This window comes from Gopherus evgoodei, chromosome 1 (assembly GCF_007399415.2).
Source record: "Gopherus evgoodei ecotype Sinaloan lineage chromosome 1, rGopEvg1_v1.p, whole genome shotgun sequence".
In the NCBI taxonomy this organism is placed as follows: Eukaryota; Metazoa; Chordata; order Testudines; family Testudinidae; genus Gopherus; species Gopherus evgoodei.
Window position 1 is genome coordinate 107,663,317 of NC_044322.1, and position 26,610 is coordinate 107,689,926.

The 26,610-nt window shown below is 43.8% G+C and overlaps 1 protein-coding gene and 1 long non-coding RNA gene across 2 annotated transcripts in view; one reads left to right on the forward strand and one right to left on the reverse strand.

Moving 5' to 3' along the window:
- The window catches only part of RAB20 (RAB20, member RAS oncogene family), a 43,574-nt gene extending 25,169 nt beyond the window's left edge, over positions 1 to 18,405 (reverse strand). Inside the window, exon 1 of the mRNA XM_030568540.1 lies at positions 18,075 to 18,405. Within this exon, the coding sequence (XP_030424400.1) occupies positions 18,075 to 18,243 (169 nt within the window). The 5' untranslated portion in view covers positions 18,244 to 18,405. The remainder of the gene's footprint in view (positions 1 to 18,074) is intronic.
- Positions 18,406 to 18,504: 99 nt separating this feature from the next.
- The window catches only part of LOC115654380, a 70,314-nt gene continuing 62,208 nt past the window's right edge, over positions 18,505 to 26,610 (forward strand). The window contains exon 1 of the long non-coding RNA XR_004001185.1: positions 18,505 to 18,659. This is a non-coding gene — a long non-coding RNA (uncharacterized LOC115654380). The remainder of the gene's footprint in view (positions 18,660 to 26,610) is intronic.

Here is a 26,610-nt window from a genome sequence, read left to right on the forward strand (position 1 = left end):
CTCCTGCACACCGCAGAACAGCTGATCACGGTGGGCAGGAGGCGCTGGGAGGGAGGAGTTGATCTACTGGCACTCGGGGTGGGGGAAAAAACTTGGCTGCCAGTGGGTGCTAAGCACCAGCTAATTTTTTTTCCCATGGGTGAAACACCTTTCAGGCTTCTGAGATGAAATGCATTAAATGAGATACTAATCTTCAAGGCCGGCTCCAGGTTTTTTGCCACCAAACGGCAAAAAAAAATTAAAAAGCTGCAATCAGCACTCTACTGCCGCCACTTCATTCTTCAGTGGCAATTTGGCGGCAGGTCCTACCCTCCGGGAGGGACTGAGAGACCTGCCATCGAAGAGCCGGACGTGCCACCCCCTCCCATGGGCCGCCCTGGAGCCGGGCCTGCTAACCTTGTTTCTAACATATTCTAACACATTGAGTTATTCATATACAGGTATTTTTATCAGCCTGGCAAGAACACTAAGAAGAGACTGCATTCTAGAAATTAAAGAGCAACATTAGATTTTTGTTGCCATTTCATTATGAATCATCTCTTGAAATAAGTGTTAACTACTTATGCTGAACAATCTGTTCCACCTTGTATTTAACTGTGACTTTCTGAGTAGGTTCCCAGACCTGAAGAAGAGCTCCGTGAAGTGTGAAAGCTTTCCTCTCTCTCACCAACAGAGCTTGGTGCAATAAAAGATATCACCTCACCCATCTTGTCTCTCTAATTTCCTGTGACCAACATGACTACAAGACCACTGCATTCAGGGTGACTTCTTTAGTGTCTCCAGAACTGATCAACCCCTACACATATCCACTAGGAAAACTAGAGAGTTATCATTGACCTGAGTGGCAACAATATGCAGATGACCCACAGCTCTGTCTATCCTTCATAACATCAGCACCACCACTAAGCTGTTCCCATGACTGGCTGAGATCAGTTTCTGGTGAAGAACAGCTGGCTGAAGCTGAACCAAAGCATGAAAGACGTTGTGCTAATCAGTAGCGGAAGGCATTGGAGGAGTTTGCAGCCACAGCATACTCTCCATTGTTTGAAGATGCACAACAACAACAAGTCAGTTGAGCTTAGGAGTACTCCTGGAGTCCTTATTGATGCTAAGCTTTCACATAGCAGCATCTTCAATCAATGCAGTCTACCATCTACGGCTAACTCAGAGATTGCATCCCACCCTGGTAGACAATCAAGTACCACACAACTTTGCCACCCTCTGACCAGACTACACTCATGATGCAATTGGCCCTCAGGGAACTCCAATTAGTCAAGAATGAAGTAGTGAGTCTCACAGAAACAGAAGCCCATTGGAGCCCTACAGTAAGCCCATCAGACCTGTCTGTCCTCTCTATACTAGCTCTCTCTAGAATACAGGGTCAATTTCAAAGTCTCCGTTCTTATATTCAAAGCACTCAACAGTTTGGGTCCAGGATACCTAAAGATCACCTAAAAGTTCTGGGATGATGTCTGTAGTCACCAACTCTGCTCCTCAGGCACAAGGATGAAATTCACCTGTGCAGGACACAGAGCTTTCTCAGGGGCCAGTCCAAGATTGTTCAACCAACTCTTGCAGGGTCTCAGAACCACTACAAACATCACCTTCCACTCCACACACAAGGCATATTTTTATCACCTTCCCTTTGCTTTCATAACAGCATGTATATACTGTACTGTATAATATAAATAGATTTTTTAAATCCCCACACAATTTCCCCTTGGGAAGAGGAAGAGAGCCACACAAGGGGCCTAGCCACACTGTTTAATGTGCTTTCTAGAACTCACTCAAATACTATGGTAAGCACTGCCGTAAAAGAACTTGAATAGAACAGTTTCCTCTTTCAACTTACACACCCACCACCAAGTCATTTTCTTGTAATATCCCGCTTTATTTTCCACCATCCCTGTGTGGGTAACACTTACTCTCCTACAATCAGTACCAATACTGGAAACTAAGGAAATGAGCACTGACTTGTACATATATCCTGTAATGTTCCTACCTACGCGTCTGATCTACACTAGTCCTCCCTAGACAAGGGAATAGGCATCTGAGATCAGTACTAGGTATTTAAACACACACACACGCACACACACACACACACACACACACACACACACACACACACACACACACACACACACACACACAATCTTCGGAGATGTCACTGAAAGAACAGAATACATGTGCCATGGCACTGAGGCATGAGAGGTAGCATCTACTCTTACAATGCACTATTTTTCAACCTTCATCTATCAGAAATTGGCTTGCATCACTGAATTTTAAAGCCATGTGAGCACATAAAGTCCATTTTGGGCTTCCCTTTGCCATACTTCTTTAACACAGCAGTGACACTATCAAACTTCCCCCACCCTTGCGCATGGCAAAATTAAATATTTAGTATGAGGATCAGGTTCCTATGCACTGGGTATTGTATGCACATAGGAAGGCAATCCTAAAGAGTTTACATTCCAAAAATTCGTCATGTTCAATTGAAGGGTATGAATTACAACCCAAAGCAAACAAGGTGAAATAAAGTACATTGCTACACCAATGCACACCATTTGAAGTAACAAAGGAAGTATTCAGCAGGGAAGTCACTTTCCATTTTTACAGGAGTGGGAAGGCAGTGTTTCAAATTGAAGTGCTTCTTTTAAAAGTTATCAAGGAATTAGACCATAAAAAGAGCCAGGAGGCAAGAAAGCTGGTCAGCAAATACTGGTACCAGTACAAATACAGAAGAATAAACCGCCACCACAAAAAAAAAACAAAAAAAACAACAACCCCTAAACATACTAACAAACCATAGTTCTTCCTCTTCCCCTACTGATTAATCACCAGACAACCGGAGAGGTTAGATCTCCCAGGAACAGCTGGAGAAATTTCTATCAGTTGATGGCAGCATGGTAGTTGGTGTCACAAGTGACCAGTCCTGGTAGTATTAAAAACCAAGAAGTGAGTCTTGCAAGTTAACTTGCAATACAGTCGTCTTCTTTAATATAAGAAAGTGATGATCAATACTGAGCACAGGCTGATGGGCTGGCTGAGCAGATAACAGCTGCAAGAGACTCTTCTCTAAGGTTACAACTAGACTATGACTTGTAAAATGAAACTCTGCTGTTACGGTCAGAGAAATATGGCATAAGTTGGTTTCCCTTTTGGGTCTATTTTAAACAGTCCTTAATGAGTCTTGAAATATTATCTGCAGCCTTGCAACAGGGACATAAGTAGAGTGAAGGGAATAAGTCTCTATTTTTTATTTTTGGAGGCCAACACAAACCAGTAAAGTGGGATAAAACCTTGGAGCCATTAATTTATGAAGATGCCCAAATGGATCCATGACAAAGTAAACCATTTTTAAAAAATGCCACATGATGACTCTGAATCGGGAGTCCTGACAGATATACAAATAATTTATTCTAACCTAATTTGTCTTTGAAGAGACAGCAACTGCTTCATTCAATCCCTGACAGTCATAAAATATCAAATTGTCAATTCAAAAAGAGTCTTCCTTATTGGTTGGTTTGAGCACTTTTAACCAACCATAGAAAGAGGAAAAATTCGCAGCACTGATCCTGAGAATTCTTTCATCAAGCAGCCTGAGCAGAACAGCCAGCAGACCTATGGCCCTAGGCAGGGAGCCTCACCTGCTCCATTCCTAACCGTAGGCCAGGAGATCTTACCTGCCCCAGCTGTGTTCTGGTCTAGTCAGTCCAGACACAAAGCCCACACATGGCTTAATTTCTCTATATTGAAGGATAGTGGATTTGGCAAGACAAGTTTAAGTAACTGTGAACCTTGGATACTGTCCAAGTGAACAGCTATTATATAGCATGAGTCAGATACACATTTACATTCCATTTTGAAGGCTATTACTGAACAACACAATTAAAGAGTTCCCTTGTCCAAGGTGACCTACAGATTAATTTCCCTTGCTCCTGCTATCAGCATGCTTCCCTGAGTCCTATAATGACAACTTTGAGGGTAGGCATTCACAGGCAGTTCTCACCAACCCAGACCTTTATTTAAGGCCTTCGCTACACTGGCACCTTACAGCGCTGCAACTTTCGCGCTCAGGGGTGTGAAAAAACACCCCCCTGAGCGCTGCAAGATACAGCGCTGTAAAGCCTCAGTGTAATCAGTGCTCCCAGCGCTGCAAGCTACACCTGTAGAGGATGTGGTTTACATGCAGCGCTGGGAAAGCTCTCTCCCAGCGCTGGCACTCCGAGCGCTTTGAAATTTCAAGTGTAGCCATACCCTCAGACACACTGATTTAGTGAAATGAAATAGCTTGGATTTTATTTTACTTATTAATTATTGACACATTGCCACACATAATGCAGAACTCAAATACTGGAGAGACATGTCAACAGCAAAATAAAAACTTAACTTACTATTTCAGCAGTACCTTACATCACTATTTTTGGGAAAACTGTACAAGAGTGTGTTGGATGACTGCTGGACAGCATATAGTATGAAAGGCATACTATCCATATTTGGTGGGAAAGTCAGTCCCAAAACACAGGAATACTGATTACATTTTAAATCCCAATGGGGTTTTTTTCCTCTAAATGGATATATTAATCCATCCTTTGGAAGTGCTTTTGGGTCTCTCTGATAGAATCTTATCCACTTCATTATACAAAGCTGCTCTCATCTTCTGATAGCATCAAGCTATGGGCTGGCAAAACTTTGGAAGAGGAAGGAATCTGTCTGAAAACATGATGTGGTGCAAGACACTAATGGGGTGTTTTCAAGATGGAAAAGCTCATGAAAAATCCAAGATGGGTACTTGCTTTTCACAGACATGACCCTTTCTAGACTAAGAAAGAAAACAAAAGAAACAGACCCCAGAAGTATAGAAATTTTGGTTCACTGTAATGTATTTGTACAGTCTTTAGCCTGTTTTAGTGATATGAAATTAATGGATTCTAAATTTCTGTTCCTGTATAGGGTCCTATAAAAATTCTCACAGAGCTGTAACATTAATTTGCAGTATAGACTAATTTGCAGTCTTTTATCTGCAAAAAGAATGTAAAATCAAAGCGAAGCACTCAGACTTGTTGAGTGCATCCTAGTTTACATTTATGTCAAAGACACATATATTGGAGCCCACGTTCAGGTCACTAGTTAGAATGTAGTCTAAATTAGTAGCAGTCGAAGTTCTTCACACACAAGACATTTAATGGCCTATGTGAAGCAAGTTGTGGTTTCAGTCCAATACTTAAGAGACAGATGTCTACATTGTAAGACTCACCACCACATTTGGCTATATTGTAATAAGAATATATGGCCCATCTCGCCCAGTATCCTGCCTTCCAACAGTGGCTAGTGCCAGATGCTTCAGAGGGAGTGAAAAGAACAGGGTAATTTATTGAGTGATCCATCCTGTCATTCAGGCAGAGAGAGCCCAAACTTCAAACGAGACATGGAGACTCAATAGTTTCACTTCTAGAGTTGCTTTTTCCAAAACAGGAGAGAAATACTGATGGGACAGGGTAGGAAAAGCTTGCATGCCCACTGCCTAGTTTGTCCTGCTATTAAAAACTTCAGTCTGGCAGCGCCTATGGTGAAGAGTGCCAAATTGCACGTGTGCTAAAGTTCACTCAAGTTAAAAAACAAAAAACCACTTCCTTTGGCCAGCTCTGCTGTGCCACATGCAAGACCTAAAGTTAATCACCTGGTCCAAGTCCTGCTTCCCAGATTTGCAAGCGTTCAGTCACTGCAGATGAATCTTACAACCACAGCAGTGGGAGAAAGAACCTTAACATACGATCTATAGGAAAAGCTTTGATCAAATCCCAAGAGAGTCCCATTGAGCACTTCCTGAAAAGACAGGTGGTCACTGGGACTCAGGGGGAAAAAAAAACAGGATCCTTTCATTCCCAACATCTTCATTAATGAGAGCAAATACTACATTTTTCTCTATTGTTGAATCAATGCCTTTTCCTGTCAAACTCCATATAAAGAATGTCTTGTTTAATATATTGCACTAGTCCAGTGTGGAATTACTAAGTTTACAATTTCAACTGAAGGTGAAATGCTGGCACAGCTAGAATTGCTTGAAAGTTCATAAGGCTCTAGGGTGTGATATCATCCTGCATCAAGCCCTTAAGTGGCTTAAAAGGAGAAGTTTAGAAAAGTGGCAGTTAGTGGTTGTTGCACAAACTACGTTTAAGGGCTTGTTTCAATTTCTTACAACATACATCAATCACTTGGTAAAACTTGCAGAGATGTGGCACTTAACAGTGAAAAACATCAGCTCACCTAGGAGACTAACTAATTACTGTATTAGTGAGCTGTCCTCAAGAGGGAGGCTCATTGACCATGAACAGTATACAATGTGCAATAAGAAGAGTACTTGTTTTTCCTGAGCACTCTAAGAAACTACTGCTGGAAAATACCATGTCCGTTGAACATAAAAATGAATGCACCACACTTTGCTTTTAGTTCAACGGGAATATATAGGATAGCCAAGTCATTTAAGTAAATATCTGGGATCCATTCTTGAATTGGTATCCAATTAGCATAAAACTTAGAAAATTAAAATTACTATTGGGCACACAAAATGAGAAGTCAGGTTTACATGCTCTTCTTTATGCTGCAGATTAACTGCTAAATTCACTATTCTCCACACTGTTTTCTACACAGAAGAACGGAGAGAATATTAACGTAGAAAAAGTATTGTTCGCACAGGAACAAAAGAAAAATATCGCTCAACAGCTGGTAAGTTCTTACAAAGCTACAACAGACATTTTAACTGAGTTTTATGTTTGTGAAAGGTGCTCCAGCAGGCTGACATTTTGCATTCCTGAACAGAACAAATACAGTACAGGCAACAGCTGTGTAAGCTTCCCCACACTGCCCGGTTAATACATATCAACCTTACCAAGGAGGGTAAATCAGTCTTTGACACACTTCCTGAGAATGCCAACAAGGGTGCCAATTTTTTACCCTTTTCATATTGGCAATTGAACAGTTACTGAAACAATCAGGTTCTGCTTGTGATGAAACTTAGCTAAATTATAAATCAGTGACTTTGAAATGAAAGGTTTCAGAGTAGCAGCCGTGTTAGTCTGTATCTGCAAAAAGAACAGGAGTACTTGTGACACCTTAGAGACTAACAAATTTATTTGAGCATAAAGCTTTCATGGGCTACAGCCGACTTCTTCGGATGCATAGAATGGAACATATATTGAGGAGATATATATACACATACAAAGAGCATGAAAAGGTGGGAGTTGTTTCACCAACTCTGAGAGGCCAATTAAATAAGTGATAATCAAGATAGTAAGTATTCTCACACTTCTTATCAAACTGTCTGTCCTGGGCTATCTTGATTATCACTTCAAAAGATTTTTTCTCTTACTTAATTGGCCTCTCAGAGTTGGTAAAACAACTCCCATCTTTTCATGCTCTCTGTATGTGTATATATCTCCCCTCAATATATGTTCCATTCTATGTGTAACCCTTCTGCCCTTCTGAGTTGGCAGCAACAAGGGCCGGGTTCAGTATCCAGGGGTTCTGTTTCAATAACCCAATGCCAAACCAGCTCGAGCCCCCGCCCAGTGACCTGGGAAAATCTTACACACACCCCTAGGCGCCTCAAAGAGGCAATGCTTCCCCTCTCGCAAGCACAGAGTCTAGGTGTAGAAGAAAAGGTTTAATACATGAGATAAACAACAAACACTAAATTGGGAAAAACACCTCAACTAGAGTTCACAGACCCAACTGTGAGCAAAGACCCACCCCAGGAAATTGGGCTGTGTCCTCTTTCCTGGGCTCTTGAGTCCAGCAACCCCCCCAAATCACCCACAGTCCCAAAAGTCCCACAATCCCAAAAGTCTCTGTCCTGGGTCAGTGCAGCCCCCAAAGTTCGAGAGTTTAACTGCAGAGGCCCCTCCCCCCAGCCTGGGTAGAAAGGGGCACCTTACGTGGTCCGGGGCCAACTGCCCTGCCTCTCCGTGGATTCTGCTCCCACCTTCTCCCCGAACTGCTCCGCTTTACCGGCCGCTCCACTCTGCTCCTCCAGCCGTCCTTACAAACTGCTCCGCTCCACCATCTGCTCTGCTCCACCAGCTGTACTGTGGGCTGCTCCAGTTGTCCCTGCAAACTGCTCAGCTCAGTGCGCTCTGTGGGCCGCTCCACCCGTCTCACAGCTACTCCGCTCTGCCAGCCGCTCTGCTCCACCAGCTGTCCCGTGATCCGCTCCAGCCGTCCACACAAACTGCTCCACTCCACCAGCAGCTCTGTTCCACAGTATAGCTTTGGGCTCCCCACTAGTTAGCACAGTACTCAGTGCTCTCAGCTCAATAATTTCAGCTCTTTAGTGATTTTCAGCTCTTTAGTGATTCCAGCTCATAGTAGGGGAGCCCCAGTGCTAGTGCACCATTAGCCAAAGTGATTTCAGCTCAGTAACCTGTATCTAGATTCTTGAGGGAATAAAAAAAATCAACTCTGATATTCCACAGTGGAGAGAGGAGGGGGTGCAACTGGTGCTTCTGGCTGCACAAGGAGACTGCACCACCAGGCACAGATACCTGTCCCCAGCCTCTCTCAATTCTCTGGGTTTTGGAACCCATGTCCCTTGTCTAGCAAGTACCACCCAACTGAGGGTGAGTCATTTGTCACCAAGCAGTCCCACCGCTCAGCAGTCTGGGATAAGGTAGGCGTGCCTATGCAAATATACTCTCTGAAATTCTTTCCACCAGATGTCAGTGTAGAGCTTATCCTGACACTGCTTACATATGCATCCGAAGAAGTGGGCTGTAGCCCATGAAAGCTTATGCTCAAATAAATTTGTTACCCTCTAAGGTGCCACAAGTACTCTTGTTCTTTTAGCAATGAAAGGCTCCATACCTCATTGCGCATCTCACAGTCCATCTGTTTCTCTCCCGCAAGTCCTGTCCCCACCAAAAAGTTTTCACTATAGTTAAAAACAAAAAAGAGACCACACCAAACAAACCCACAACACACACACAGTCCCTTGATCATTCACCACTAACTACTGAAAGCGTACAAGATTACTGAACACCGAGTTGAAATTTGATTGACCATTTATAAATTGTGAGATTAGTCACATTCTTTAAATACTTTATTCATTTTGGGGAAGGGCACAGTGCAGACATAGCACCCGCTTCCCTATGCTATTTTTTCCAGGCCTTCCTCAACCTCAGCTTGGTACTCAAACAGAAAAAGAATAAGTCTTGAACTATACATCTTCACTCAATCCAAGGTTAACCTCAGACTTTTTCAAACTCATCTATACTCAACAGCAGGTTTCCAAATTAAAACATTGTTCTCCGAAGACTGAACAAGTGTATTTTTCCCCTCTCTCCTGAGGACATCTCAAACAAAATTAACCCCTATAATTGTCTCATAGTATCTCCACAAATCTCCTCCTGCCTCCTCTCAAAATTAAAAAGCCAACAAGAAGTCTTCAATTACCTAAGCTGAGCTGTGTGCAGCCACTAAGCTGTTCCCCTTTGTGAAATATTGACTTACTGGTTCTGGAAATTTTTCAGTCATGAACAGGTCAGAGAGATACATGAGAAATAACATAATAGTTCAGTGAGTGTATGCTAGAACAGTGCTGGGGCTTTTTTGTTTGTTTGGTAGGTTTTTTTAACACTGTATTCTTAAATACCTCAGACAAAGTATAGATTTAAACTCAAAGTTGGGAAAGAGGTTAAATCCAGAGCTGGGAAAACAGGAATTGCCATACTGGATCCAAGATGATCTATCTCAGGGGTCAGCAATCTCTGGCATGCAGCTTGCCAGGGTAAGCACCCTGGCGGGCCGGGCCAGTTTGTTTACCTGTCGTGTTGGCAGATTCAGCCGATCGCGGCTCCCACTGGCCGCAGTTCACTGTCCTACGCCAATAGGGGTGGCGGGAAGCCACAGTCAGCACATCCTTCAGCCTGCACCACTACCTGCTGCCTCCACTGGCCTAGGACGGCAAACCGCAGGCAGTGGGAGCCGCCATCAGCTGAACCTGCCGACATGGCAGGTAAACAAACTGGCCCAGCCCACCAGGGTACTTACCCTGGCGAGCCGCATGCCAGAGGTTGCCGACCCCTGATCTATCTAAAGCAGTCTCCTGTTTCTCAAAGTGACCAATTCCAGATACTTCATAGGAAAGTGTAAGAATCACAAAGTAGGCAGATGTGAGGTAACACAGCCCTCACATTACCTCTCATCCTGATCTCTTAAACCCTTAAACATGAGGTTTAGCATTGCTTACAAAATGTGTTAGCGTTAACTGGACAGTCTCATTATCCATGCAAACATCCAATCCTTTTTGGATCTTTCTAAATTCTTGGCCTCAACACCTTTCTGCTGTAATTAGTTTCCACGTTCTAATTACACACAGTATGCAAAAGTATTTCCTTTCATCAGTTCTGAATTTGCAAGCTTTTAATTTAACTGAATGCCCTCAAGTTACAGGACAGGGAAAGCAAAAGTTTCCTATCTATTCACAGAAGACAACTTCCATGCCCCTAATCATTTTTGAATACTTTGCTGTGAACCACCTTTAATTCTGAAATCTCTCTCTTGAGATGTGGTCATCAGCAGATCACACAGTATTTTCCATCCCATTCCTTAAGTGTTTCCTGCAGATATAGCAGCATTGTGGACAGCACTTAAGTCGATGTAATTTGCATTGCTTGGGGGGGGAATCTTTTTCACACCACTGAGTGATGTAAGTTACAGCATCTTCAGTGGTAGCGTAGACCAGCCCGCTGTCTGTACTGTGCCCGGGCAGAAAAATCTCTGAAATGAGAAGATTTATAAATCATAGAAAAACCATGTTTCTGTGGATTTTTTTTTTAAAGCAAACTTCCTGTTCTTGCCTCCAATTCCCATCCCCATGATCATCATAGGAGAGAGCGCTCACATGCAGTGAGCTCGTTCTGCAGAGGAAAGTCAGCTTTATTGCCGAAAGAAAGAGGATACATTGCAATTGAGGGCATGTTTATGATTCCCCCTCCCGATCATGGAAGAAATCGGCAGATGCTGAAGGAAAGCATTACAACTGGTTCATAGCTGATTATTTTTTGCTGCGGGGGAGTCTGTTCTCATGCAGAAACAGCTCAGCTTACGGGTGGGGGAGGGGCAGTTCTAACCATCACGCCTTGTCATTCCTGTGCAAACACATGACTGTCTGGTGGTAAATGCATTAGCCAGCTCCCTTTGTAAAATACTATTATTGCTTCAGCAAATTCAGTTTGTAAAATACTTTCCATCAACTTGCAAGTCTGTTACTTTGACAAGGAGCCAGCATTAGAGGAAACATCTAGAAGAGACAGCTAGTCACTGAGAAGTTTTGTTGTTGCTGAACTTTCCTTTAATCTGTCAACAGTACAAATGCAAGTCATTTAAGCTTAGCATAGAGACAAAACTTCCCAAAGAAATTAGCAGCCTCTAAAACACTAATTGCACAAACCAGATGGTAATTTTCCATTTCACTAAGCCGGGCTCCTGTAAGGCCACCAGAATTTCAATCTGCATTTGAACTCCAGTCTGCAGAAGATGAAAGGCTATTGGCTCTAACTCAAACAAGCACACAGCTTACTCACAGCAAGAAGATCTTGTTTTATTCCCTGACTGATGTCAGCTGCCAGAAAAAAATGTATATTATATTTTTTTACATAAACATCCTTCATTCCCCAGCTTTTGATTCCACAGCCATTTTGTCAAAGAAAGATCCTTTTGCTGAGGATCTCACCTCTGTTGCTTGGTTTTGATTTCCCGCTCCAGCCCCTCCCCCCAACTACCAAGGAGGTCTCAATAGACCATATGCTTAAAGCCCAGATTTTTAAAGGTATTTAAGGAATTGCAGCACTCAACATTCCAATGCTGACCTAGTTTAGCAGCTTAAATCTCATTCTAGAAAGGTCCTAGGCTCCTAAATCAGTTAGATGTTACTGAGCACTGCAGTGCCTAAATACTTTTAAAAATCTGGGCCTACGTGTTTTGAAAATAAGGTTCCAATCCAGCAATTTATTATCTTTTAAATAGTGCAGTACTTTGTAGACATACAGTTCACACTTTAGTTAGTAGCTTCAGGAAGAAAATTCTCATGAGTTAAACAGTCTTTTTAAAAAGTAATGCATGGAGTTAGGTTTTAATAGTAAAGTAATTTTGTGCTTTGACATTTTAGTATTGTTAAGACTCAAATATTCAATTACCTACATAGAGCAAAACCTAATTATTTTAGCAGCCATCCAAGTGCAACAGAAACAGGTTAAGTTTACTATTTGCTGTGAAAAATCCTACATGAAAAAAAAAAAAAAAGGAAAAATTGAAGCTCTCTTTCAGTTTCTGTTCTCCCATCTTAAAGTGCATGCACAGAGAAAAACATAAGAGGTGTGGACTCAACTTGGCAATTGATCTTTTTGAGGTCAGAATGAGAGTGCAAAGGACTGGAGAGGGATTGGAGCAGCAGGGCCTCACCCGGAAAGACCTGACCTGCTGTTAGCAGAGTATTTACGCATGTACTTAAGTTTATCATCATTCAGCACAACACTTAAGGGTAAGCATAGGGACCGACTAACTGTTTACAAAAAATACATCGCACCAGCCAGACCAACCTGATCTTCTCCTTGAGAAGATAACTGATTTTTAAGACAACTCCATCTGGGTTTCAGTAAAGCATTTGATACAGTTCCACATGGGAAAATATTAGTTACTTCGGATAAGATAGGGATTAATATGAGAATTGAAAGGTGGATAAGGAACTGGTTAAAGGGGAGACTACAACAGGACATACTGAAAGATTAACCGTGAGGCTGGAGGGAGGTTACTAGTGGAGTTCCTCAGGGATCAGTCTTAGGACCAATCATTTTTTTTTACTGACCTTGGCACAAAAAGGAAGACTGTGCTAATAAAATTTGCAGATGACAAAGTTGGGAGGTATTACCAATATGGAGGAGGACCAGAATATCATACAAGAAGATCTGGAGGACTTTGAAAACAGAAACAGGATGAAATTTAATAGTGCAAAGTCATGCATTTAGGGAACTGTAGACTTATCAGTTGGAAGAGACAGAGGAGCAGAAAGACTTGGGTATATTGGTTGATCATAGGATAACTATGAGCCACCAATGTGATGTGGCCGTTACAAAGGCATCCTAGTACTGCATTATCATCAGGCATCCAACAGAAATAGGGTAGTATTAGTACCACTATACAGGGCATTGGTGAGACCTTATCTGGAATACTGTGTGCAATTCTGGTATTCCACATTGAAGAAAGATCATCTCAAACTAGAACAGGAGCCAAGAAGGGCTACTAGGACGATCCAAGGAATGGAAAAGTTACCTTATGAGAGGAGAGTCAAAGAGCTTGGCGTGTTTAGCCTAACCAAAAGAAAGCTGAGGGGAGATAGGATTGCTCTCTAAAAATACATCAGAGGGCTAAATACCAGAGAGAGAGGAATTATTTAAGTTAAGCATCAATGTGGACAGAAAAACAAATGGATATAAACTGGCCATTGACAGATTTCAGGCTTGGAAATTAGATGATTTCACTTCTCTGACAGTTAGAAGTTCTGGGACAGCCTTCCAAGGAGAGCAGTGGGGACAAAGAAACCTAACTGGCTTCAAGACTGAGCTTGATAAGATTATGGAGGGGATGGTATGATGGGACTGCATACAATGGCATGTGGCCCATTAGCAACTGCCAGTAGTAAGACTCCTCAATGGCCAGAGACGGGGCACTAGATAGGGAGGGCTCTGAGTTACTAGAGAGAATTCTTTCCCAGGTTTCTAGCTGCTGGGTCTTGCCCACATGCTCTGGGTCTAACGGATCACTGTATTTGGGGTTGGAAAGGAATTTTCCCATTAGTCAGATTGGCAAAGAGGTTTCCCCTTCCTCTTCAGCACGTGACCTTGGTCACTTGAAATGTAAATTGTGGTTTCTCTGTAATGTGAAGTCTTTAAAACACGATTTGAGGACTTCAGTAACTCAGCCAGAGATTATGGGTCTATTACAGGAGTGGGTGGAAAAGGTTCTGTGGCCTGCAATGTGCAGCAGGTCAGACTAGATGATCATTATGGTACCTTCTGACCTTAAAGTCTATGAGACTGCTGAATTAGGTCCATGACCTCTCAGGCTGAACCTGCCAAAGAGATTATTGAGTACAGCAAGAGGAGGTAAGAACTGGTGTATTTTTTAGGAAAATTTCCTTTGATTCTTGGAATTTTTCAAAGAGTTTCAAAATTTCTAGCCAACAGCTTTTAAAGATTCCAAGTAAAACAAGGTACCTGTACTCAGTAGGCTGTGAAGGTGCTATAAGACTGATAGTGTCGCATTTTAGATGTTTGACTCAATGTTCTGTTATCAGTTGTTGTCTGGCATGAAAATTCAACTCTTTCCTGGAAACAGATATATGATTAGTTCTGTGCCAAAGTATGCTTTAGTAACAATGCAGGATGCGCAGGCTTGCCTGATCAACATGAAACATATTTTAAGTGACTCAAGAGATCAGTGATTAACTTGATGTAGGAGCAGTATGTACTTTTCAAATCTGTGTTACTCTTGCAGTCAGAGTGATCAGTCAATTTACTTTCTCATCCCTCTTGTTTCATAATTCAAAGCTTCCTTGGGTTGGTTGGTTGGTTTTTTTAAACTACATATTAGGATAGTCCAGCGTTTCTCACATGTGGCCACAAGGGGCTTTTCTTGTGGCCACAGCCTCCTAGGTTGCAATGTGGGGGAAGTGGAGCAAAGCAGCTGTCCCTCCCCAAGGCCACCAGCAGTGGCTGGTCCCTGCCCCCTCCTGGAGCCACAAACACTGTAGGAGCAGGCAACCAGTGTGAGCTCCCCACCTTCCTTGGGGCAGTGGGGCTCAGGCTTCGGCCCTGGGTGGTGGTGGTGGGTGGCAGCCGTTAGCCATGTGGCGGCAGACTCCATCCCCCAGCTGCAGGGCTTCAAACTCCAGCCCTGGGCTCATTCCTACATTGCTCCTGGTCTTCCCTGCCTCCCTCCCCACCTAGGGCTTAATTTGTCCCCCCAGCTTGTCCGGGCTGAGTCAGTCTCCTGTGAAAAGTGATATTAACAAATATACAAAATCACTTTTTACAGTAGCAGATTTACTAGCTAGCACATCTAAAAAACAAAATCAACCAAAAAAAAACAAAACATGCAAAGCACTTTATTTGTGTTTCTATTCTGTTTAGGTCCAATAATGAATAGAGATAACTACACATCACTTTTACTACTGAGTCTGAAAAAAAAATCCTGCATAAATAAATTAAAATGATTTCGACATAGACATGTGTATATTTATTTGTTTTTCCTAAAATTAAGTATTTTAGGAAAAATTGTCAGAGTGACCACCAGCAAGAGTTGGTGTTTTGAGAACCCTGGGATAGGGTACAGATTCTATAGGTACATGCAGTATATTATTTGCACTCAAATATTAACATGAGGTGTAAGTGTGAAATTCCCACTTTTGCCATGAGCCGTGATACTGCCAAGAGCAGGGTTTCTCAAACAGGGGTCGCCGCTTGTGTAAGGAAAGCCCCCGGTGGGCCGGGCTGGTATGTTTACCTGCCCCATCCACAGGTCCAGCAGGTCGTGGCTTCCAGGGGCTTTCCCTACACAAGCGGCGACCCCTGTTTGAGAAACTCTGGCCAAGAGGATCCTTTCACCTTTACCTACTATCCCCTCAATTTTCTTTTTCTTCCTGGTATTTGTTTTATCATACAGTTATTAAATTTGACTCTCATCTCTTTAAATAAAGATTTCCTCTCAAGGATAAGGAAGCAGAAGACAGCTGAGAAAAATAACTGGAGACCAGCCTTACTGACGCTATAATACAACTAGTATTTCTTCTGTTGAAACAAATCCCACTTATCAATTACCTGCATTTACATGGGTCTGTCAAAGCAGAGACAATCAGCTACCTCCAACACTACATACTCCCCACTACTACATTAAGAAAGTCAGTTCAGTAACTGGCTCTTAAGTTTCGTAAGGTTTTTTTTGTTTGGGGGGGGGGGGGTTGGGGGAGAGTAGGGGAGGGAGGAAAGGCAGGGGAGAAGAGTAAACTCCAGAAAGGAGAGATAAGGAGCTTGAAATACGTGCTATTGGTATGGAAATAATCTTTGTTTAACTGCATTTTTCTGCATAAAATTAGAAACACAAATGTAGAAAACAAATCAGACTCTGTTTGATCACTTATCCAAATAAATATTTTTCCTTAAGAAACTTCAGTAGTTTCCTCTTCACACACAGTTCAGCAAAAGCCACTTTAGATGGACTAGATGAAATAATCAAGTCTATGTCAACTGGACAGCATATTCATTGCACTGGTATTGATGAAACATGCGGAAAGTCATTAGACTTTCCTGTTAATGCCTAAGCATCACCAAATGGAAACTAGGGTATTGCATGCTATTGTAGTTCTCCATTTCTGGCAAAGTTTTACAAGCATGAACAGTACTAGAGGTTTTCATTTTTTCCCCTCCTTGGACACTATTCAGTTAAATATAAAACCTTGGTCTTGCTTCAGTGATGATATTGTGATAAGTTCTTGAATCCTGCACAAGCTGTTCTGAAGAATGATTCAATATTAAACATACAAGAATGTTCACTGAACTTGAGTGTCATTTTTCAAACCAGAGCTCTCCACTGTTATCTGTAGGGTGCATATATCTGATCCTGGAAAGAATGCTGCAGAACATAAACATTTGTTCCAGCTTCTAACTAGCTACGAATATTTTAATGTCTTCATAATTTTTACGGTGGATGGATAAGTGTCTGGCACTGGTCTTTCAGGAAAAAAGTATTCTGACCACTACTACAGCTAGACAAAAGTGAGGAGATGGGGCATATTCACCACCCCCTCTAATTTTCATCTACATTTTGTAAAAAGTGCCCAAAATATCAGTAACGAGCACCTAACAAATGCATATAAATCAATCACAAATACATCTCATTTTAGATTTACTACTTATTTTAAGTTTTTATATCACCTTAGTGCCCAAATAGACTAGGCATCAGACATATAGGAAAAAATAATTCCTGTTACAAAACCACGGGGGCAAGGGAGGGGTCCTACGATACTAAACATGGCAACAGAATGCACACAGCAGTTCCTCTCCCCACTGTTGTGCCCCCATTTGGAGTCTTGGAACTTAGTGGAGAATAATTACTACCTCAGGGGTTCTCAAACTTCATTGCATCACAACCCCCTTCTGACAACAAAAATTACTGCATGACCCCAGGAGAGGGGACGAAGCCTGAGCCTGCCAGAGCCCTGCCGCCCCAGGTGGGGGAGGCGGGAGAAAGCCAAACCCAAGCCCCGCTGCCCTCGGTGGGGGCACCAACCCAAAGTGGGGGGCCTGTAACTAGAGCTGAAGCCCTTGGGCTTTGGCCCCAGGTGGTGGGGTTCGGGCTTAGGCCCAGCAAGTCTAACGCCAGCCCTGGTGATGCCATTAAAGTGGGGTTGCGACCCACTTTGGGGCCCCGACTCACAGTTTGAGAACTGCTGTACTAGACTGTGTTACAGACATGTCCCCACCCCCTTTAAGGCGGTTTTTAAAGTTACAACAACATAACACGTAAAACAGCTACTCATGCAACTAAGCCATCGACCCATTTACTTAACGGCATGAAAAAGTTCCCCCTCTGAGACACGATACTGTGCATGTGACAGCCCAGCTCAGGTGTGCGGGAGCAGCCGGTTAGCCTGCAAACACTGACCACAGACAGACTTTAATGCCGCTGCTCTCCCATCCCAGCAAAGGGCGCTCTGCGGAAACACAACCCACCAGCACCAACACCAGCACCCACCTCCACGCCACCCCGGCGTTTGTCCCTGAACGCAGCCGGAGCTGAGCTAACTCCGGCTACACACGTTGTGCTGCTGCTCGCCAGTCGCCCGCACCGCCGCTAGTCCATGCCCCCCACTCCCCCAAAAAGGGGGAGGGGGAAATTCACTTTTCTGTTTGGTTTACACAACAGACTGCAACAGCCCGGAGTCGCCAGGCTGCCGGGGCTCCCCAGCGCAGCCTAACTCCGCTCAGGCCCCCGCGGCCGTCTCTGCCCCGCAGAAAGGGGGTTACCTGCCGTGTCCCAGATGGAGATGTTGTAGGGCCCCCACTGCTTGAGGTAGAAGGCGCCCCCGACCGTGCTGATCGTGTCCTGGAAGCGCCTCTCCATGTAGCGGTGCAGCAAGGAGGTCTTGCCCACGTTCATGTCCCCCAGCAGCACCACCTTCCCGTCGGGCTTCATCCTGCGGGGAGCCTCCGCCGCGCACGGCCCGGAGCTCAGCAGCCTCGACTCTGCACCCGCATCCCGGGCCGCCCCTTCCCCTTCTCCTTCTCCGAGCTCCTGCGGCCAGCTGGCCTGGCCGATCCCTGCCCGGCCGAGCGGTGCCGCGAGCGAGGGGGCGGGCTCGCCCCGCCCGGGCAGCTGAAAGTTAAGAGGCTCCCGCCTCGCCCTGCCCCGCCGACAGGCTCCGGGCAGGACGGAAGAGGAAGGCAGTCGGAGCCGGAGCAGAGATCCAGCTGAGCCAGCCACGTGGGGCTACCCGCAGCCCAGATTTACTCCTCCTCCGGTTCTGCCGCGGCCCCTCGGCTACCCCGCCACGGTGGCTGCAGTAGGAGCCTCTGACACTGAAGCCAAACAGGGAGCAATACCCAGCGGCGGTACGTGGAGTCTACTTCAGATTCTAGCCCCCTTTTGGGTAGATCTCTGTATTCCGCTGGTCACTGCGTCTTGGGATGTTCACCCTAGAAAGACCCATGAAGAAATTGACAGTTCTGTGCTCAGGCCAGAGTTTGGATGATGGGCAGTAAATAAGGCCACACATTGAATAATGAGCCTGAAAAGAAATATCGATTAGCTATGCAGTAAGCTATCTTGTGTGCTGAGCTGAGGCAGGGGTAGAAAAAACAGTATGGGGGCATTTAATTAATAAGATCTGTCCCTGAGGTTTTCAGAGGCTTTACACACATTAAGTCATTAAATAATAAAGACTAAAATTAGAAAGGGGGGAGGGTAACCTGCTTCAGACCTTTTCTTGTGCTCACACAACTGAGGAACTTTTTCCTTTCATTCATGCTCTGAATTCATAGGCCACGAGACTCCAGCTAGTAAAGTGGAAATCAGGCTAACCCTATCCAAATTCCTCCTCCTGTTGTTTCTCTACAGTGTGGAAACTAAAGAGAGTTAGCTTGAATTAGGAATTTCCAGGAGGAGTTGTGGGTATCAGTTTAAGAGGTGCCTTCTGCCTCATTTAAATGCTAGATTTTTGTGTTAATCTTAGATGGGCCTCCAAGTAACAAATTTTAAATTTTTGGAGCCATTTAGCCAGATCTCAGCTGGTGTAAATTGGCTTAGCACCATTTAAATTAGTGGAATTACATTTCACTAATTTACCCACGGTGTTGGCTCATCATCTTTGATGATCTCTCTTGCAGTCCTGGGGTTAAGCAATTTCAAAAGCACATTTCAAAAGGTCATAAATATTGTCTTGAATCTTAGGGTATGTTTGGTTTTTTTTAAATCATGGGTGGGAGGAAGCAACAATATTTTTTAAAGGTAACTTGCTAGTTGCTAATTTTTCTCTCCCTAACACAAAGCAAAACAACAACCCCTTTAATAGCAAGGGATCCCACATACACAGTCACATGTTTCTTGTTGAAATTGCTAGCATTCTTCTAGCTAGAAGATTCGATTTCACATTTACAGAAAGTTTTGACTTTTCACTTACCTTTCCTATTAAAAAGGAAATAGTTCTGTCACTGGTGGTTGTTTGTTTTTTTTAAATCACTGCCAAGGAACTTTGCTTATGCTACCCCCAGACTCTAAGTCTTGCAGTTCCCCCCAATCCCCCCGAGATGCATTAGCTACATCCCTAATACCGAAGATCTGAAGACGTGTCCCTCGGACATACCAATTCCTAAGGAAGAGGGAGGGTGGGCTAAAGAACATTAAAAACTTATTCAGTAGGTCCTTAATGTGGAATGTAACTCAAGGCTGTGTGTGAAATATGCAAGGGATTTTTGTTTTCATTTTGATTATTATGGAAGTAGAGGTTGCTGTGAAGAAAATAACCTTCCCGCCTGGTTCCCATTTCCTGCCCAGATTCTATCAGCTCTAGTCTTTGGAAAGGGTAATTCACTGAATCAAAGTGCTTTTTCCAAGGAGCATAATGTGTTTGCTTTTTGTCTGGTAGCCCCAAGGTGAAAGTGTGGGAAGAATGGAATCAGAGAATTATTTTAAATCAACCTAGAAGGAAAGTGTGCAAGGCAGCATGCTATTAATGTGTATTAGTGATGGATTAATAGGAATCTGCCAGCTAGTCAGAATACACAATGGCAAACTAATGAGTTGTTTGGAAAGCTTGCCTTTATACTTCTTATATCTGAAATAATGAAATAAGCAAGGATTCAGGCTGAGACAGGAACTTTAATACTTCGTTACGATTCTATGGCTTCATTCTGCATGATCTGGATTCTTTCAGAAAGACATAGGGTCTGTCTACACAAGGAAATGACCCACAGCTGCCTGGTTGTCAGCAGTAGGATCCCCCCTGAACATGGTTCAGCTGCTAGTGTGGACATGACAAAACTATTTCCAGTGTTAATACACAGAAACACCAGTCAGAACTGGTGGAACAGGGTCTCAATTGAGCTTTCCATAATAGTGCTCAGAATGGTTTTCAACAACCCCGAAGTTGCACACTGATTTACACAGCTGAGGCCCTTCAATTCTCATGTTGTTTGCAGGAGGACTGAACTGTTTGTGGAAGCGCTTTGGAGCTGTGCTCTGCCTTGGCTCCAGCTCCACGCAAAAAAACCTGCAGCTCCACTGCTCTGGAGCTGCTCCGCATTCCAGCTCCGGGCTCCGCTCCAAAGCTCTGGTTTCTGGGTCTTGTGTCTTCTGGAAAATGCATTTGGACATAGAGCACCTTCTTCACAAACTTGCCCAAATATAAGGGTACTGTTGGCCTTTACTTAGTGGAGTTTTTTGGTTGGTCATTTTCCAGTACCAAAAGAAAGAAGGACTGATGAGAAATTAGGACTCTGAGATTGACAGTCCCCAGGAGCAATGGGGAGAGGCCAAAGCTCCAGTCAGCCTGATTGATAGAGCAGGCGGCAGGGTGGATTTGATTTAAATCACTAAGTCAGTAAGACTTGATTTAATCATGGATTTCTATATAAAAGTGCATTCTTGGTTGTTATAACCTTAATACATATTCTTCACAACTCAGAGGTAGATGTAGGTTTCATTTTTAGAAGGTACACGTGATACATTTTTAAAGTGATTTATTTTGAAAACTTTTCAGGTTAGTTTTACAGATCTATCAGAAAATGAATGGTGGTTTGGTTATTTCATTTACCAAAGGTAATTGAAGCAGATATTTATGAAGTCATTGAGAGGTGAACTATCTCCAGTTCAACAGGTTAATCATTAATATTTGGAAGATTTTCTTGCCATGCTGTATTAGGAGGAGAACATCACCAGACAGACATTTAAATTGTTTTATTTAACTAAACCAACAACATTATATATGCTGGATTTTTTTCTTCAACAGCAAACATATAATATTTAACAAAACAAGCGTATGATTTTTAAATTTAGTTAAACATTAAAGTTTTTAAAATGAGGGGTTTTTTTTTGAAATTGTTTTTAACTAAAATAGTTAAATGAAATATCTAAAAACAAATTACATTGACTGTGTCAGTCAGGTCAACATAAGAAACTTAAAATATTGGCTTCTGCAGCTAACTCAATCATCTTCACCTTCATTTTCCTGTTTGTTCATAATCTGGAAAAGAAAAACAAGCTTTCCCGCTTTTTCAAGTCCCAAACAATTTCTCCATTTGGAATGAATTAGTACAAAGGAGGAAAATATTCCTTCTACACCAGCAGAAGAAGCTACTGTTGTTAAAAGTGGGATTATCACTTCATAGAATCATAGAATAATAGATTTGGAAGAGACCTCAGGAGGTTATCTAGTCCAATCTCCTGCTCAAAGCGGGACCAACACCAGCTAAATCATCCCAGCCAGGGCTTTGTCAAGCTGGGCCTTAAAAACCTCAAAGGAAGGAGATTCCACCACCTCCCTTGGTAACCCATTCCAGTGCTTCACCACCCTCCTAAGGAAATAGTGTTTCCGAATATCCAACCTAAACCTCCCCCACTGCAACTTGAGACCATTGCTCCTTGTTCTGTCATCTGCCACCACTGAGAACAGCCTAGCTCCATCCTCTTTGGACCCCCCCTTCAGGTAGTTGGAGGCTGCTGTCAAATCTACCCTCACTCTTCTCTTCTGCAGACCAAATAACCCCAATTCCCTCAGCCTCTCCTCATAAGTCTTGTGCCCCACCCCCCTAATCATTTTGGTTGTCCTCCACTGGACTCTCTCCAATTTGTCCACATCCTTTCTGTAGTGCGGGGCCCAAAACTGGATGCAATACTCCAGATGTGGCCTCACCAATGCCGAATAGAGGGGAATAATCACTTCCCTCAATCTGCTGGCAGTGCTCCTACTAATGCAGCCCAATATGCCATTAGCCTTCTTGACAACAAGGGCACATTGTTGACTCATACTGAGCTTCTCGTCCACTGTAATCCCCAAGTCCTTTTTTGCTTAGCCAGTTGGTCCCCAGCCTGTAGCAGTGCATGGGATACTTCCTTCCTACATGCAGGACTCTGTACTTGTTCTTGTTGAACCTCATCAGATTTCTTTTGACCTAATCCCCCACTTTGTCTAGGTCACTCTGGATCCTATCCCTACCCTGCAGCATATGTACCTCTTCCCCTAGCTTAGTGTCATCTGCAAACTTGCTGAGGGTGCAATTCATCCCATCATCCAGATCATTAATAAAGATGTTGAACAAAACCGGCCCCAGGACCAAACCCAGGGGTACTCCGCTTGATTATTGGTTGCCAACTAGACATAGAGCCGTTGATCTCTAACCATTGAGCCCAACAATCTAGCCAGCTTTCTATTCATCTTATAGTCCAACATTCTATCCACCTTATAGTCTATCCTAACAGTCCACCTAGCATATATTGTCCAACAGTTCATCCACCTATCCACCTTATAGTCAAGTCTCTGAATCCAAGTGCTTAAGTGACTTGCACCAGTTACTAGTGTGAATTTCTTTAAAACATCATCAGCAAACATATATTTATTGAATGGTTCTTATTCCCAAACTGGGTCTCTTTTACAGCCTGCTGCCATTATAGGTTTTCCCTTCTAGTAAGAGAATGGTATGGTAGTTCTCAAATCAATGAAGGCTACATTCAGAAAGACCTCAATACTTCTGGAATATGCTGCTCAAACAATTTCGCTTTTGTTTCTACTGCCTGTCCCTCTCTTCTCACATTTATCTCCAGACTTCTTGTCCAGATCTATTCTGCCCACAACAATCTTCTGTTCACTGAACTTTTAGAAACTTTGCACTTTTAGAGAGAGGTAAGGGGCTGACTCTTTGTATACAAATTTTAAGAGGGACAATAGGGTTGAGGGCTGTTATTTCTCATCTCTATATTTTATTTATTTATTTTAAAACGTTTTTGCTGTTAACAAGCATGTTATCCCTGGAGACTCAAATCCACAGATTGAGAACTGCATCTTCTTGACTGAGCACAGAGTCCCATTGGGTAGATAGCCCCTGAGCTAAGGACATTGAGGGGACCCCGGGCAGCGAGCCCAGGTCAGGGAGATGACACCAGCCAAGAGGCCTTGCAGTCCAGACTTGGAGAGGGATCGTAACCCTGTCTGACAGGGAGGGGAAGGGAGCTGACATTGGAAGAAGTCATCCTGCTCCCTGGAGCCTAAGGGCATGTGGCCACTGCCAGAGCAAGTGTCTGACTTGCTGCATCCCTGGAGCACAGCCAGGGCCTGGGCAGGAGACCAAGAGTGTGGGAGGAAAAGACTGAACTTCCCTTACATTCCAGAGACGGCTATTTGTGGTTCACACATGTCCAGAGAGCAGGGTTGTTTCTTTTCCTTTAACCTTTCCCATTTTTCCTTATTTTTTTAATTAGTTGCTGTTTAATAAATCGTATTTGCTTTGAACTATATGCAACGATCAGTGGGTCAGGGAAGCATCCAGAGCAGAGAGAGTACCGCTGTCCTAAGTGACCACAACAAGACTGGGGGGGTCAAACCCCCAAGAATCCTGGGCCCAGCCTTTTGGGTATTACAAGAACTCTGCCACACAGGAGAGTGGAAGGGGAGCCCTCGAGGTCAGACAGGCTTCTGGGTAAAGGGAGCGGGAATGAGGACTCAGATCCTTTCCTTAGCCAATTCTGCCGGGTTAGTGCATAAGCCAGGAAAGTTCCCCACGATAGTGGGATCATAGAATATCAGGGTTGGAAGGGACCTCAGGAGGTCATCTAGTCCAACCCCCTGCTCAAAGCGGGACCAATCCCCAACTAAATCCTCCCAGGCAGGGCTTTGTCAAGCCTGACCTTAAACCTCTAAGGAAGGAGATTCCACCACCTCCCTAGGTAACCCATTCCAGTGCTTCACCACCCTCCTAGTGAAAAAAAATTTCCTAATAGTCAACCTAAACCTCCCCCACTGCAACTTGAGACCATTGCTCCTTGTTCTGTCAAGGAAAAAGGATCATTCTCCTAGTTACACAAAGTTCAATACTAGGGCTCTGTGTCTGTCACAGAGGTCGCGGAAGTCATGGATTCCATGACTTTCTGTGACCTCCGTGACTTCTGCAGGGGCCAGTGTAGCTGACCCCAGGGCTGCCCAAGTAGCTGGCCCTGGGGCCAGCTGCTCAAGTGGCCCTGGGGACAGCCACACTGGCCACTGCTTCAGGAGCCCCTGGCAGCAGTCTCGGGACAGTCAGAGCAGCCACAATCCGCAGCCCCCAGGCCAACAGTGGTCTCTGGGTGGCAGGCCAGAGCAGCCATGGTCCGCAGCCCCAGGCAGAGGACCCCACCCAGCTGACTGGAGTAGCCGTGATCCACGGCCCCAGGCAGCGGTCCCTGCCCAGCTAGCCAGTCAGAGCAGATGCAGCCCCGGGCAGCTATCTCTGGCCAGCTGGAACAGCTGCAGTCCATGGCCCCGGGCCATGGTCCCCAGCCAGCCGGCCAAAGCTGCCACGGTCCACGCCGGTCAGATCAATCATGGGCCATGGCTGCCGGCAGCTGGTTCCACTGGCCCCGACACACATACACCCAGAAGCGACTCCCCAGTGTCTCCCCCCAGCACCCTACTCCCAAGATTTAATCATAGGCATTTTTAGTATAAATCATGGACAAGTAACAGTTTATTACCTGTGACCTGTCCATGACTTTTACTAAAAATACCCTTGACTAAATTGTAGTCTTACTCATTACTGTCTATGTACAGTAGAATCTTTAATTTGTATTAGGCGGTCTGTGAAACCTTCACACCCACCTTAGTATGTAAGTCAGCATTCCTGTGTTACATATTGGGAAACTGAGGTGCAGAGTAGGGAAATGACTTACTGTGCGTCATTCATTGGTACAGCCGGGGTAAGTAGAACCCGAATACTGTATTGCTATTATTTTGTATCCTTTCACTCTTCCATTCTTCTCTCACACTTGCCTTCTTTGCTGTGTCTTAATCTCTTTTACTTCCTTTCTTTCTCTGTCATCCCCCTTATTCCCCAATTTTTCTCTCTTCAGATCACTGAGGTCTGCATGGACGGATGCTTTTTAACCTGTACAGTAACTCTCACACTTTTTCAGATTTCTTCCTTCCGTCTCCTTTTTTTGCTAAATAATGACAAATAATGTTGGACCAGATTGTAACTGGACCTGTTCCCCTTTAAAATATACCACCCACTGTTAGTTTTGTACATTCTAAGTAAGTCCTTTTTGTGTTGCCTTTATTCAAACCACAGTATACAAAATACAGTTGTATATCATTGAAGTGACAGGCTATTTGCAGACAGGTAAGAAAACAAAGGTGCCTTCCCCAAGGATCCTGTACTCTGAGATCTTGAATGTGTAAAGGGGTCCGCAGCACATATCCTTACTCATGCATGTTGTCCTATTCACTTACTGCCTATATAATGAGAAGTACTGAAAAGTAAGAGTCATGAGTCCTGATTAACTGATGTCTCTGCTGTTAAATCATGACTGGTTTCACTCCACTTAGCAATGTGTTTTGGGGTTTTTTGTGAGAATATTTTTTGCGCATTAGTAAGATTCTGCTGCACATGGAGATTTTTGTACCTACTGCTGCAAAGCGTTCTGTGGCACCTTATAGACTAGCAGATGTATTGGAGCATGAGCTTTCATGATGAATACCCACTTCATCGGATGCATGCACCCACGAAAGCTCATGCTCCAATATGTCTGTTAGTCTATAAGGTGCCACAGGATTCTTTGCTGCTTTTACAGATCCAGACTAACACAGCTAGCCTTCTGATATCTACCTACTGCTGAAATGCAGATGCCTCTGGGGTAGGGTAGTGCAGATGTTTAACACAGACTTTTTACAGTGCTGCTCAGAAGTTAGAGCAGAAAGTGGTTGGAACACCATAGCCATTTGAAACCACAGTGAGGATTTTATGTTTTGTGTTAACAAATAAATTAAAATATATTAAGCGATATAACTATGATACTATGCCTTTGATATCCATGTTGGGT